Source organism: Olea europaea, chromosome 7, assembly GCF_002742605.1.
Source record: "Olea europaea var. sylvestris chromosome 7, O_europaea_v1, whole genome shotgun sequence".
NCBI lineage: Eukaryota > Viridiplantae > Streptophyta > Magnoliopsida > Lamiales > Oleaceae > Olea > Olea europaea.
Window position 1 is genome coordinate 24,694,067 of NC_036243.1, and position 14,481 is coordinate 24,708,547.

The window sequence follows — 14,481 nt, forward strand, 5'->3', positions numbered from 1 at the left end:
GGTTCAGAGAGCAGGCTGCTGCCACCTTGCTGTTTTGCTGGACGACTTCGAAACAGTTTTACTGTTCGAAGAATTGGATTATTGGAATGGAGCTCTAACGTCTTACTTCTTCTTCAATTTTTGAGATCTTCACTTCTTTGGAAGCATGAGACTTAGCTCCCCAATGCTCTTGAATTTACAAATTACAACAATGCAAGCAGAGCAAAAGAAGTTTATCTGTTTTTGACATGGCTACTGGGTATATCGCCCTTTCATTTCTCTTAGGGTCTGCTTGGGAGTTCTATTTTCACCGGTAATGGGCGGTTTTGGGAGTACCGGTAATGGAGTGTTGGGAAAACTGGCGATTGGCAGTTTTTTTTGGGCACCGGTTTTGGGCGGTTTAAGAAACGCCCACTTGCGGTAGTGTAAATTTGGGCGGTTCTTCCGACCCCCAATTTGGAGAGTTTTGGCCGTTTCTCTTTTTTTACTCTAATTTTACCCTTCATAAAATAATCATTTCCAACAAATAGATTTTGTTTGAAACTAATGTGTAAATTAAAATATATTAACTAAAAAATATTTATAATTTAAAAAAATTATATTTTAAATAAAAAAATTATATTGTAATTAAAATATTACTTATAAGATAAAAAAATTATATTTAATCAAAATTTAATTATAAGTAAAAAAATCATTTTTATGTAAAAAAATTACTAAAAACTAAAAATACTACTAATAAAACAAAAAATATTTATAAAATGTAAAAAATTACTTATAAACAAAAAAAAAATTGCATAAAGTTATTTAAAAGAAAAAAATTAACTTATATAATTAAAAAAATTACTTATAAGTAAAAATATTAACTTAAAATTTTAAGTGAATATTTAAATTTTTATTTAATTTTTAAAATTAGATTTTAACTTTTATGAAAAAATATTTATAAGTAAAATGTCACTTATGAGTAAAACAAATTAATATAAAAGAAAACTTTACTAAGGACAAATACGTAATCTTATCCTTTTAAAAAACTTTCAGAACCGATGGATACTAAACTCCCAATCGTGGGTTGGGGGGTTTTAAGAACCGTTACTAAAACTGCTCCGCCCATTACCGCTACTTTAAAAAATGCCAATTACCGCTACGGCGAAACTCCCAAGTAGGCCCTTAGTATACATAAATGTGTATTATATTATATTTATGCTTTTTGTATCTTTTTGTTATAAATGTGTATACATAAATTATTATATCATTTCTCTTAGTATACATATATGCTTTTTGCCATGGCCACTGGCTTTCATTTTCGTTATTGGAGATGAAACTATAATCATAATGAGTGTTAAGTGTTTACATGTCAAGTTGTTCCTTTTTAAAGGTTGTAGACCAATATTGCAATTTCCCATACACACACATATGGTTGACAAACAATGACATTTAGACAAAGCCCTAATGGTAGGGAAGGACCACAGGCTTTTAATTTGATTAATGGATATGATCACACGGTTTTGCTTTGTAATTTAGCTTAAAGACTTGAATCTTCATGTGATTAAGGTTAGTAATCTAGTGGTGGTTGTGAATAAAGCTGGCCATTATTAGCTTTTCTATTTACTCATTAAATTAAGGTTTCTTGCTTTCCCCTTAATTTTGGTCCCACTAATAGTGTTTGATTATTCATTTGTTCTCTATAGATAGGAAAATTGTAGCTGCTTTTCACTTACACAACATCTATGATGAGTTTTTTTCTTAAGAGGTGGCTTACATTCATTTCTTGGATTCTTTAATCAACTTTGTGGTCATAAGTGGTACTAGTTGACAATAGCAAGTTGGTTTTCGGTCTACTAATAAAAAGTAGAAACCACTTGAACAAATTTTTTTTGTGATCTTCATGCGTTAAAATTCATGAAGTTATAGTGTGTTTTTGAACTTAGGTCGGTATCCAGCTGCCTTTCATTTACTCAACGTTTATGATGAGTTTTCTTAAGAGGTGCCTTAGATTCATTTAGTGTAACACTCATTATAGTTTCATCTACACATTATATAATTATTTATATTATAAAGAGTAGATGAATTTTGTTTAGCGGGCTACTCTTATGTATGTTCATACAATAATGGAAGTTGAATTGTTCGATTTCTTTTTTCATTTTCTTGCGTTGTCTAAGTTCACATTTGTTAATTTAAAGTTGTCTGTGTTATGATTCTCCTCGTCCAATATTGCCTATTGAAGAAGATGCATACAGTTTGAAGGCTGTATAATTCCAATAATTCTTTTGTACTTAAGTCTAATTTGTTTTGCTCCTGGAATCTCTCATGTTGTATTCGGCACCAAACTAGGTATATATGTTTCCACACGAGCGTCCGCCACTGACTAGAGAAATGGAGATTATGTCCCAAATGCACCACTTGTGCGTGCTTCTGGGCGTAGGGAATGAAATAGTTCAACACGTCGTGGACCAAGTGCTCCTACTATTGTTAATGTACCTAACTACAGCAATGATATAGAAGAAGAAATGATCCTTGCTGCCATTGGGCCTAATCTTTTGGATTGTAAGTGATATTTTATTTTGTAATTCTATCTTTTAGATTGTACAAAGTTTTCATTTAAATATAGATATAATTTTTTATTTAATTTAATATTGTTACACGTGAAAAAAAAAATGAAAAGGGCCTCAAAATAATTTGTCGCTTAGGGCCTCCAATTCCTCAGGGCCGGCTCTGTCAAGGTTGGTGACAAAAACTTCAAATTTGTCAAAGAAAATGGAAGGATGAAAAGCAAACACGAGTACATTATTTTTATAAATAAGAGGAAGAGAAATACATGTTAGACACTGATGCTACACGTCTATCTTGATTAAAAGACGCTGGAAGATGATGAAATACCGAATGCTTATAATATTGAGAATTACAATGGAAAACTTATTGGACTTTTGAAAACATAAGAATTTTATTCTCTTATCACTTCTTACGTAGGTAGCAAGTGTTTTCAGTGAATCAATCTCTTCCCTCTTTCGAATTTGTCAACAACGAAGAGTTGGGATGCTCTGTTCATGTCTGAAGAAATTATCAGGATCAACTTTAGTCTTTATATTTACTAATCTGTTGAAATTGTCCTTGAAATATCCGGTGCCCCACAAACTTGCGTCCGTAAAACATGTCCCGTTTTTGTTCATACCCAGATCGAGATCCCTGTAATTAACATAGGCTTCTCTTGGTGACATGGAAGCATATGGAGTCATGTAAGTGTACAGTTTCCTTATCCATTCCATGTGCCTCGTCATGGATTCTGGTTTATTGTCGTTCCAATTGGTAACATATTGTATCATAAATATGACACCTTCTCTGTGAGGGAATGGAATTTCAGATTCTGCAATGTTACTCATCATGCCACCATAAGGAGTCCATATCATCAATGGTGATTCTTCTTCAAGAAAACTTTTCCATAGTCCTTCAATTCCGGTCTCTGGGATTGGTTCTTTTATGAAGTCTGATTTGGCTTTGAAGTAGTTCTTGAATAAGGCCTTCCCTTGAAGCAAAACCTCAGGTGGTGTATTCGGTGGGTAACTACCAATAGACATCACTGATTGGATCCAGCTCATTTCAGTGCAGTCCTTTTGTGCCAATCCCAACTCGGGGAAACTTTCGTCCATTATTCCAAGCAATCTATCGGCTCTACCGAGAAATAATCCTTGGTACAAATTTTGTACTGTCTGCTCGCCCTTTTGAGCACCATTTGCTTTTGTAATGATGACTCTGATGAACAGATCCTCATCAAGTTTATCAACTACTTGTTGCCATCTGTAGAGAATCTTTGTAGCACCTTGTTCCAAGGTTTTTGGAACAGTGAAAACAGTGACAGTTTCTGGAACAGGGACTAATCGGACTTTCCAAGCGAGTATGATTCCAAAACTAGCTCCACCACCACCTCTAATAGCCCAGAAAAGATCTTCTCCCATTGATTTCCTATCAAGAATTCTGCCGCTTGCATCAACTATTCGTGCATCGACAACATTGTCAGCTCCGAGGCCATATTTCCTCATCATGGAACCATATGCTCCTCCTGTTATGTGCCCTCCAATTCCTAAGCTGGTGCAAAGTCCTGCAGGGAATCCATGAATTTTACTTTTCTGTGAAATTCTGTAATAAAACTCACCAACAGTAGCACCAGCTTGCACCCACGCGCTGTTGTCCTGTATATCTACATGGACATTCCGGAGTCTCGATAGGTCTACAAGGAGAAAAGGTTGTTCCATTTGTGACACGTACGAGAGGCCCTCATAATCATGGCCTCCACTTCGGAATCTAAGCTGAATCCCGACCTTTTTTGCGCATTGAACAGTGGCCTGAACATGATTTTCAGTTAATGGGGTGAAGATCAGCTGAGGTTTCGGCACAGAAGGCATCAAATACCTTAAATTCATCGCAGAAGATTCCAGGATGGGATTATAAGAAGCATTGCCAGGGGCATAAAAAGCTGTTGGAAACGGAATAGAAAGTTCGGAATTGAGAGAAATGCACGTATAGAATTTTTCTTGAATTGATTGTGAAGTAGCTGCCCATAAATTTGATACTAGAATCAAGAATAATGTAACAATGAGTGAATTTGAGGATCCCATAATGAGAATGATACTAAACTGATTTTTCTTTGCTTTTGTGTTGAGGTGTGAGACAGACAGTGAGTCCTTTTTATGGGATTTTGTGGTCTCTTGCTGACTCTATATATGACCTAATGCCAACCTAATGTTCAAGAAAGATTTGTTAGCCACATTGGAATAATGAGGTCAAGAAAATCTGCTTTAAGAAGTTCCAAGTTTGGTGCATTTTGACTTCATAATTTTCAAATTAATGTTCACATTTCAAGCCATGATTTTTTGTTAAATAAGCCCTTTGTAAATGACAGTTCCGAATCAAGTTATTAAATTCCATCATAAATGTTTTCTTCATTCCTTGTGTACTTAATGCAAGTAATCTTTACTAAGTTCAAGAAACGGAGTTAATTAATAGTGATTAATCAATACTGTTCATCAGTTATTAATTTCTGTAGGATAGATTGTTTTCCTCTTTCATGTTAGTTTTTAAACCGAGCCGTAAAGAGAAGATTGTGAGCAAATCGATTGGTCGGTGGTCCAAGCCTATAAAATGAAGATGATCCTAGGCCCCTCCTACCTTTGCTCGACCAAGTCTATTGGTGGGATGGGCTAGTTCAATACAACTTGATCGTTGATTTGAGTTGAGTTAGTCAAGCTAAACACTCATTAAAAAAAGGGGATGTGGTAGAAACAAATGAAGCCATTATAAGATATTTTAAGGCGAAAATTTGACAAATGGCAATTTTTTGCTATGATCATTAAGCCCCTATTTTACAATCAATATTTGAGAAAAATAATATTTTGAAGAGTAATTTTTAAGAGAATATGTGGTTATAAAGTAAGGAAAATTTTTAGATTTAAATGCAAAATATTTTATTGTATGAATGCGTGGTTGATATTGAATAGGTAGAAAAAGTAGTTTTCAAATATTTTCATTGGCTCCATATCTAACTATTGATAGGCTAAATGAAAGGTGAAATTAAATAAGTCATTTAATTTCACTTATCATTTAATGCCACAACAGTGCCACCTAGACTGGGGATGAACCCCATCGGGGCCAAATAGCATTACTTTTTTCAAATGAATAATGCTATGTAGCCCCAGTGGGGATGCATCCCCTGGTCTAGATGGCGCTACATGATATGCTAAATGAAAGGTGAAATTAAATAAGTCATTTAATTTCACCTATTATTTAATGCCACAACAGTGCCACCTAAACTGGGGATGTACCCCACTAGGGCCAAATAGCATTACTTTTCTCAAATAAATAATGCTATTAGCCCCAGTGGAGAGGCATCCTTTGTCTAGATGGTGCTACATGATAGGTTAAATGAGAGGTGAAATTAAATAAGTCATTTAATTTCACCTATCATTTAATGCCACAACAGTGCCACCTAGACAGGGGATGAACCCCACTGGGGCCAAATAGCATTACTCTTTTCAAATGAATAATGCTATGTAGCCTCAGCGGGGATGCATCCCCAGTCTAGGTGGTGCTACACGATAGGCTAAATTTAAATAAGTCGTTAATTTTACCTATTATTTAATACCACAACAGTGTCACCTAGACTAGGGATGAACCCCACCGGGGCCAAATAGCATTACTCTTTTCAAACGAAATAATACTATGTAGCCCCAGTGGGAATGCAACCCCAGTCTAGATTGCACTATATGATAGGCTAAATGAAAGGTGAAATTAAATAAGTCATTTAATTTCACCTATCATTTAATGTCACAACAGTGCCACCTAGACTGGAGATGAATCCCACCGAGGCCAAATAGCATTAGTCTTTTCAAATGAATAATGCTATGTAGGCACAGTGGGGATGCATTGCTAGTCTAGGTGGCGATACGTGATAGGCTAAACAAAAGGTGAAATTAAATAGTTCATTTAATTTCACCTATCATTTAATGCCACAACAATGTCACCTAGACTGGGGATGAACCCCACTGGGGCCAAATAGCATTACTCTTTTCAAATGAATAATGCTATATAGCCCCAGTGGTGGCGCTACGTAATAGGCTAAATGAAAGGTGAAATTAAATAAGTCATTTAATTTCACATATCATTTAATGCCACAACAGTGCCACCTAGACTGGAGATGAACCCCATCGGGGCCAAATAGCATTACTCTTTTCAAATGAATAATGCTATGTAGCCCCAGTGGGGATGCATCCCCAATCTAGATGGCGCTACGTGATAGGCTAAATGAAATGTGAAATAAAATAAGTCATTTAATTTCACCTATCATTTAATGCCACAACAGTGCCACCTAGACTGGGGATAAACCCCACCGGGGCCAAATAGCATTACTCCTTTCAAATGAATAATGCTATCTAGCCCCAGTGGGGACGCATTCCCCAGTCTAGGTGGCGCTACATGATATGCTAAAGGAAAGGTGAAAGTAAATAAGTCATTTAATTTCACCTATCATTTAATGTCACAACAGTGCCACCTAGACTTGGGATGTACCCCACTAGGGCAAATAGCATTACTCTTCTCAAATAAATAATGCTATTAACCCTGTGGAGATGCATCCCCAGTCTAGGTAGCGTTACATGATAGGTTAAATGAAAGGGGAAATTAAATAAGTCATTGAATTTCACCTATCATTTAATGTCACAACAGTGCCACCTAGACAGGGGATGAACCCCACTGGGGCCAAATAGCATTACACTTTTCAAATGAATAATGCTATGTAGCCCCAGTGGGGATGCATCCCCGGTCTAGGTGGCGCTACATGAAAGGCTAAATGAAATGTGAAATTAAATAAGTCATTTAATTTCACCTTTCATTTAATGCCAAAACAGTGCCACCTAGACTGGGGATGAACCCCACTGGGGCCAAATAGCATTACTCTTTTCAAATGAATAATGCTATGTAGCCACGGTGGGGATGCATCACCAGTCTAGATGGTGCTGCACGATATGTTAAATGAAAAGTGAAATTAAATAAGTCATTAATTTTACCTATTATTTAATACCACAACAGTGTCACCTAGACTGGGGATGAACCCCACCGGTGCCAAATAGCATTACTCTTTTCAAACGAAATATTGCTATGTAGCCCCAGTGGGAATGTAACCCCAGTCTAGATGGCACTATATGATAGGTTAAATGAAAGGTAAAATTAAATAAGTCATTTAATTTTACCTATCATTTATTGTCACAGCAGTGCCACCTAGACTGGAGATGAATCCCACCGGGGCCAAATAGCATTAGTCTTTTCAAATGAATAATGTTATGTAGCCACAGTTGGGATGCATTGCCAGTCTAGGTGGCGCTACGTGATAGGCTAAATAAAAGGTGAAATTAAATAGTTCATTTAATTTCACCTATCATTTAATGCCACAACAATGTCACCTAGACTGGGGATGAACCCCACCGGGGCCAAATAGCATTACTCTTTTCAAATGAATAATGCTATGTTGCCCCGGTGGTGGCCGTACATAATAGGCTAAATGAAAGGTGAGATTAAATAAGTCATTTAATTTCACCTATCGTTTAATGCCACAACAGTGCCACCTAGACTGGGGATGAACCCCATCGGGGCCAAATAGCATTACTCTTTTCGAATGAATAATGCTATGTAGCCCCAGCGGGGATGCATCCCCAATCTAGATGGCGCTACATGATAGGATAAATAAAATGTGAAATTAAATAAGTCATTTAATTTCACCTATCATTTAATGCCACAACAGTGCCACCTAGATTGGGGGAAAACCCCATCGGGGCCAAATAGCATTACTCTTTTCAAATAAATAATGCTATCTAGCCCCAGTGGGGATGCATCCCCTAGTCTAGGTGGCGCTACATGATATGCTAAAGGAAAGGTGAAAGTAAATAAGTCATTTAATTTCACCTATCATTTAATGTCACAACAGTGCCACCTAGACTTGGGATGTACCCCACTAGGGCAAATAGCATTACTCTTCTCAAATAAATAATGCTATTAACCCTGTGGAGATGCATCCCCAGTCTAGGTAGCGTTACATGATAGGTTAAATGAAAGGTGAAATTAAATAAGTCATTGAATTTCACCTATCATTTAATGTCACAACAGTGCCACCTAGATAGGGGATGAACCCCACTGGGGCCAAATAGCATTACACTTTTCAAATGAATAATGCTATGTAGCCCCAGTGGGGATGCATCCCCGGTCTAGGTGGCGCTACATGAAAGGCTAAATGAAATGTGAAATTAAATAAGTCATTTAATTTCACCTATCATTTAATGCCACAACAGTGCCACCTAGACTGGGGATAAACCCCACCGGGGCCAAATAGCATTACTCCTTTCAAATGAATAATGCTATGTAGCCCTGGTGGGGATGCATCCCCAGTCAAGGTGGTGCTACACGATAGGCTAAATGAAAGGTGAAATTAAATAAGTCATTAATTTTACCTATTATTTAATACCACAACAGTGTTACCTAGACTGGGGATGAACCCCACCGGGGCCAAATAGCATTACTCTTTTCAAACGAAATAATGCTATGTAGCCCCAGTGGGAAAGCAACACCAATCTAGATGGCACTATATGATAGGCTAAATGAAAGGTGAAATTAAATAAGTCATTTAATTTCACCTATCATTTAATGTCACAACAGTGCCACCTAGACTGGAGATGAATCCCACCGAGGCCAAATAGCATTAGTCTTTTCAAATGAATAATGCTATGTAGCCACAGTGGGGATGCATTGCCAGTCTAGGTGGCGCTACGTGATAGGCTAAATAAAAGGTGAAATTAAATAGTTCATTTAATTTCACCTATCATTTAATGCCACAACAGTGCCACCTAGACTAGGGATGAACCCCACCGGGGCCAAATAGCATTACTCTTTTCAAATGAATAATGCTATGTAGCCCTAGTGGTGGCGCTACATAATAGGCTAAATGAAATGTGAAATTGAATAAGTCATTTAATTTCACCTGTCATTTAATGCCACAACAGCGCCACCTAGACTGGGGATGAACCCCATCGGGGCCAAATAGCATTACTCTTTTCAAATGAATAATGCTATGTAGCCCTAGTGGGGATGCATCCCCAATTTAGATAGCGCTACATGATAGGCTAAATGAAAGGTGAAATTAAATAAATCATTTAATTTCACCTGTCATTTAATGCCACAACAGTGCCACCTAGACTGGGGATAAACCCCACCGGGGCCAATTAGCATTACTCTTTTCAAATGAATAATGCTATCTAGCCCCAGTGGGGATGCATCCCCCAGTCTAGGTGGTGCTACATGATATGCTAAGTGAAATGTGAAAGTAAATAAGTCATTTAATTTTACCTATCATTTAATGTGACAACAGTGCCACCTAGACTTGGGATGTACCCCACTGGGGCCAAATAGCATTACTCTTCTCAAATAAATAATGCTATGTAGCCCCAGTGGGGATGCATCCCCGGTCTAGGTAGCGTTACATGAAAGGCTAAATGAAATGTGAAATTAAATAAGTCATTGAATTTCACCTATCATTTAATGTCACAACAGTGCCACTAGAGAGGGGATGAACCCCACTGGGGCCAAATAGCATTACACTTTTCAAATGAATAATGCTATGTAGCCCCAGTGGGGATGCATCCCCGGTCTAGGTGGCGCTACATGAAAGGCTAAATGAAATGTGAAATTAAATAAGTCATTTAATTTCACCTATAATAAAATGCCACAACAGTGCCACCTAGACTGGGGATGAACCCCACAAGGGCCAAATAGCATTACTCTTTTCAAATGAATAATGCTATGTAGCCCCGGTGGGGATGCATCCCCCAGTCTATGTAGCGCTACATGATAGGCCAAATGAAAGGTGAAATTGAATAAATCATTTAATTTCACCTATCATTTAATGTCACAACAGTGCCACCTAGACTGGGATGAACCCCATCGGGGCCAAATAGCATTACTCTTTTCAAATGAATAATGCAATGTAGCCCTAGTGGGGATGCATCCCCAGTCTAGGTGGCGCTACATGATAGGCTAAATGAAAGGTGAAATTAAATAAGTCATTTTATTTCATCTATAATTTAATGCCACAACAGTGCCACCTAAACTGGGGATGAACCCCACTGTGGCCAAATAGCATTACTCTTTTCAAATGAATAATGCTATGTAGCCCCAATGGGGATATATCTCCAGTTTAGGTGGCGTTACATGATAGGCTAAATGAAAGGTGAAATTAAATAAGTCATTTAATTTCACCTATCATTTAATTCAACAACAGTGCCACCTAGGTCGGCGATGAACCCCACCGGGGCCAAATAGCATTACTCCTTTCAAATGAATAATGCTAAGTAGCCCCAGTGGGTATGCATCCCCAGTCTAGGTGGCGCTACATGATAGGCTAAATGAAAGATTAAATTAAATAAGTCATTTAATTTCACCTTTCATTTAATGTCACAACGGTGCCACCTAGAATGAGGATGAACGTCTTAACAAATCAAATTTTCAACAAATTTTTGAAGATCAGGATTCTAACCACGTGGCCCCTCGTCTTCAAATATCCAGATCGTTAATCAGAGGATTTTTGCATTTTGCAATTACAAGAAGGTAGACATCACTTGTATTTCTTAAAAATACAATTTGTAACGATTTTTATATTTTAATACACGAAATTCCGTCATACAGTATAATTGGCGTCAATTTTAATACACGAAATTCTTTTTTTATTTTCCTCTTGTTTTTTGTGAATTTGGACCTCAACTCCCGCAAGGAGCCATCCCAGTGAAATTTGAGGTAGACTGAGAAATCACTATCAATTATATCTATCCAGGGATGGATGGACCAAGCGCACCCGATCACAGGTGACTTGAATATTTGGGATTCCGACTCAGAATCTAAAGTCGAGATCGGTGACGGCTGGTCTACCTTTATAAAGAAGAAAGAGAAATACAGAATGTCAAATAAAACAAAACAGGTAAAATATTGCCTTCTACGCTTCTTGGAGGAACAAAGCTAGAGAAATTGGGTAAGAAAATTCAACCCAATGAAGAAGAAACACTAGAAGAAGATCAGGAGGAATGGGCCCTAGTGAAAAGACATCATTGGAAGGCTCCACGACTCCCAAGTTCTAACTTCTGTGACAAGAAATCAAGACTAAGGAACAATCAAAGAAGGAGGCCTGAAGCCAACCAAGATTATCTACTAAATCAATCGGAGAGGGAGCAGCTCCACGCGTTCTTCCTAGACTACCGACCTTGGGTGATTATTTTCCTAAGGGTTTCTTTGATAAAGAATGTCTAACCTCCAACGTAATCCATGTGGAGGAAAAAGATGAAATGAAGAACGTATCAAGTCAGACTTCAAAACAGAAGAAAACTATTTCACGACTCAATAATATTCCTATCAATACAAGTCTAGCAGAGTCTCTTGCCCTTCCCTTCGATGATCGAATAGCCTTGGTTGCAGCATTAATCGATCTGGAAGAATACGAAGGCAAAGTTTTAGAACATATTGGAGCCACAACTCCTCAAAATTGTATGGCCACCATAACATTGAATAGCTTCAAACTTTGCATAGAAAGTAAATTTCTTACCTTTAGAGTTTTGTGAGATGAAATTGGAGAGTATGCTTCAAAATTTCTTGATAACAATGTCAATGATGTGAATAATGATAAGTGTGTTGGTGATTTATTGTATGTGAAGGTGGATTTGAGGGAGGGAAAGTTGGGGTGTTCGTGTGAGAGTGAGTTTAAAAAAAAAAAAAAAGAGAAAGAAATAAAGACAAGAAAAAAAAATAATAATATGAAGAAGAAGTCACGTCAAAAGACAAGGAAAAAAAAACGAACGTAACGTGTAAAATAATAATAATAATAACATAAAAAGAAAAAGACAAAGTTAACAAAGGTCTCTGACTCGCTACGCAAGAATATCAATTGGGTTTGGTTTCTCGGTTTGCAGAGTTGTCACCCATCAATTGTCACCCACTTGCAAGGAATTAAGTAATGAAAAAAGAATATATAGAGAGAAAAGGGTCAGAGTTTGGTTTCTTGGTTTCTGTATGTTGCAGAAACCATAGTAACGTTTGCTTTCAAAAACATGGCAGAACCAATTTGGCGGCGAAGGAAAATAAAAAAAAAAAGGGAAAGATAGAGAAGACGAGAGAAAGAAAAAAAAAATTCTCTACATCTGTTTGCAAGATTTAACTGACTTGTTTCCAAATCTCATAATTCATCCACATAAATACACGGGTATCGGACCTTATCCAAGCCCAATTTATCATAAAACACAAAAGGTCTGTTCAAATCAAATTTCTTATGGGTTATATAAAATAAATAAATAAATAACCAAAATTCAACCAAAAAAAATAATAAAATCTTATTCTCGAATTCGGAGGATAAGAATTTTATCAAATTCACTCAAATGTTCCACATGTATTAATTTACTAATGGGATGTTCGAGGTCGAATAAAAAAAAAGAGAAATCAATCAAAATCGAACAAAAAAATCAAAAGTCAAGATTTATTAATTTATTTATTGCATAATAAATAAATAAATCTTTAGGGGGGCATTTGTAGACATAAAAAAATAAATAAAATAAATTGGATCGATTTAAATAATTAGCCCAATTAAATTTATTAAAGTCTACTAAAGCCCATAAAATTCAAAAGCTCATACCACATTTTAAGATAAACAAAAAAATAAATAAACAAATAAATAAAATCATAAATTACTCAATTATATCTCTTAATTATAAATAATTGAGTGGTTACCAAAATTGGTCACGAAATTTCCCCTATAAGTAGGACCAATGGTCCATAAGATGAAAAAGGGGCACATCCCAACTGGCAAAGGATGGAGTTCTTCAAGGCGGGCAGTTCAAAGGCCGCAGGTTCGATTCATGGGGCTCTTGGAAGGCAGGCTTTCTCCTGGAAAGTAGGAGTTCCCTGGAAGGTAAGGCACATACATGGGTTTGACTCGCTCGACACTTTGGCAGTTCAGTTGGGGGCACTTAGACCATGGCTAGTTTGGAGCACAACCCACGGTCTACCTGGTCTGCGTGAAGAGGGGCTGGATCGTAAACCCCATGATTAGTCGCTGCAAGGTAGACACCTGGGTATCAAAAAAAAAAAGGGGCACAAGAGGTGAAAGCAAGCAAGTAAGAAAGCGAAGAACGTAACCACGAAGTGCTGAAGAAATTCCAAGGCCAAAGGAAGAGAATAATCCATCTCAAATCTGAGCCTGGTGAACTCCAAGAAGATTGAAATCTTCTTCAAATCAAATAGGTTCACGCCAAGTTCAAGAAGATCAAAGTCTTCTTCAAATCAGAGCAAGCTCAAGTTCAAGCTCCAAAGTTCAAGTACCTAACAAGCCAAGCCTCAACAAATCAAATTTTCAACAAATTTTTGAAGACCAGGATTTAATTCACATGGCCCCTCGTCTTCAAATATCCAGATCATTAATCAGAGGATTTTTGCATTTTGCAATTACAAGAAGGTTGACATCACTTGTATTTATCAAAAATACAATTTGCAATGATTTCTATATTTTAATACATAAGATTTCGTCGTACAAATTTCTTGGCCCTAAATGGGATGGTCCATTTCTTGTCACTCATGTATTCAATAATGGAGAGTATAAGATCGTCGACAAAGGTGGACTGTAAATCGGGCCTATCAATGGAAAAATTTTAAAGCGTTTTTACGCTTGAAGTTCTTTATTTTTTTGTAATTTTCCATTGTAAAAAGAAAAAAAAATATGTTCTTGTAATGAACTACATTCGACTTGATCCCGTTTAGGTACTTAGGCAACTTGAATAAATTATAAATTTAAGTTCAGTCACAACTAATAAATTCATTCAATTTGTTTACCAATTACTGTAGAAAAACACAAGAAACGTGAAAAAGAAAAGTTCATCCAAATAAAAATAGAAAGTCAAAATTCATACGATATGGTCTTTAAAAAAAGGATCAGAAATTCAT

The 14,481-nt window shown here is 36.7% G+C and overlaps 1 protein-coding gene across 1 annotated transcript; it reads right to left on the minus strand.

Annotated features, from left to right (window-relative positions):
- Window positions 1-2,842: 2,842 nt before the first annotated feature.
- Window positions 2,843-9,540, minus strand: LOC111398096 (berberine bridge enzyme-like 13). The gene is made up of 3 exons (XM_023025052.1): window positions 9,491-9,540; window positions 8,828-8,924; window positions 2,843-4,685 (listed from the first exon to the last, which is right to left on the minus strand). Exons 1-3 carry the CDS (start codon window positions 9,538-9,540, stop codon window positions 2,991-2,993), a joined length of 1,842 nt encoding a protein of 613 aa, XP_022880820.1. The 3' UTR covers window positions 2,843-2,990.
- Between the last annotated feature and the right edge of the window lie 4,941 nt (window positions 9,541-14,481).

Bases quoted from the DNA above. Each gene is read 5' to 3' on its own strand.
- LOC111398096 (XM_023025052.1), bottom strand. From the start codon at position 9,540: ATGGGGTTCATCCCCAGTCTAGGTGGCGCTGTTGTGGCATTAAATGAC. The intron at 8,925-9,490 runs GTGAAATTAAAT...CCTTTCATTTAG, and splicing joins GTTGTGGCATTAAATGACAG to CCTATCGTGTAGCACCACCT. The intron at 4,686-8,827 runs GTTTATCCCCAG...GGTCATATATAG, and splicing joins TGCTATTTGGCCCCGGTGGG to AGTCAGCAAGAGACCACAAA.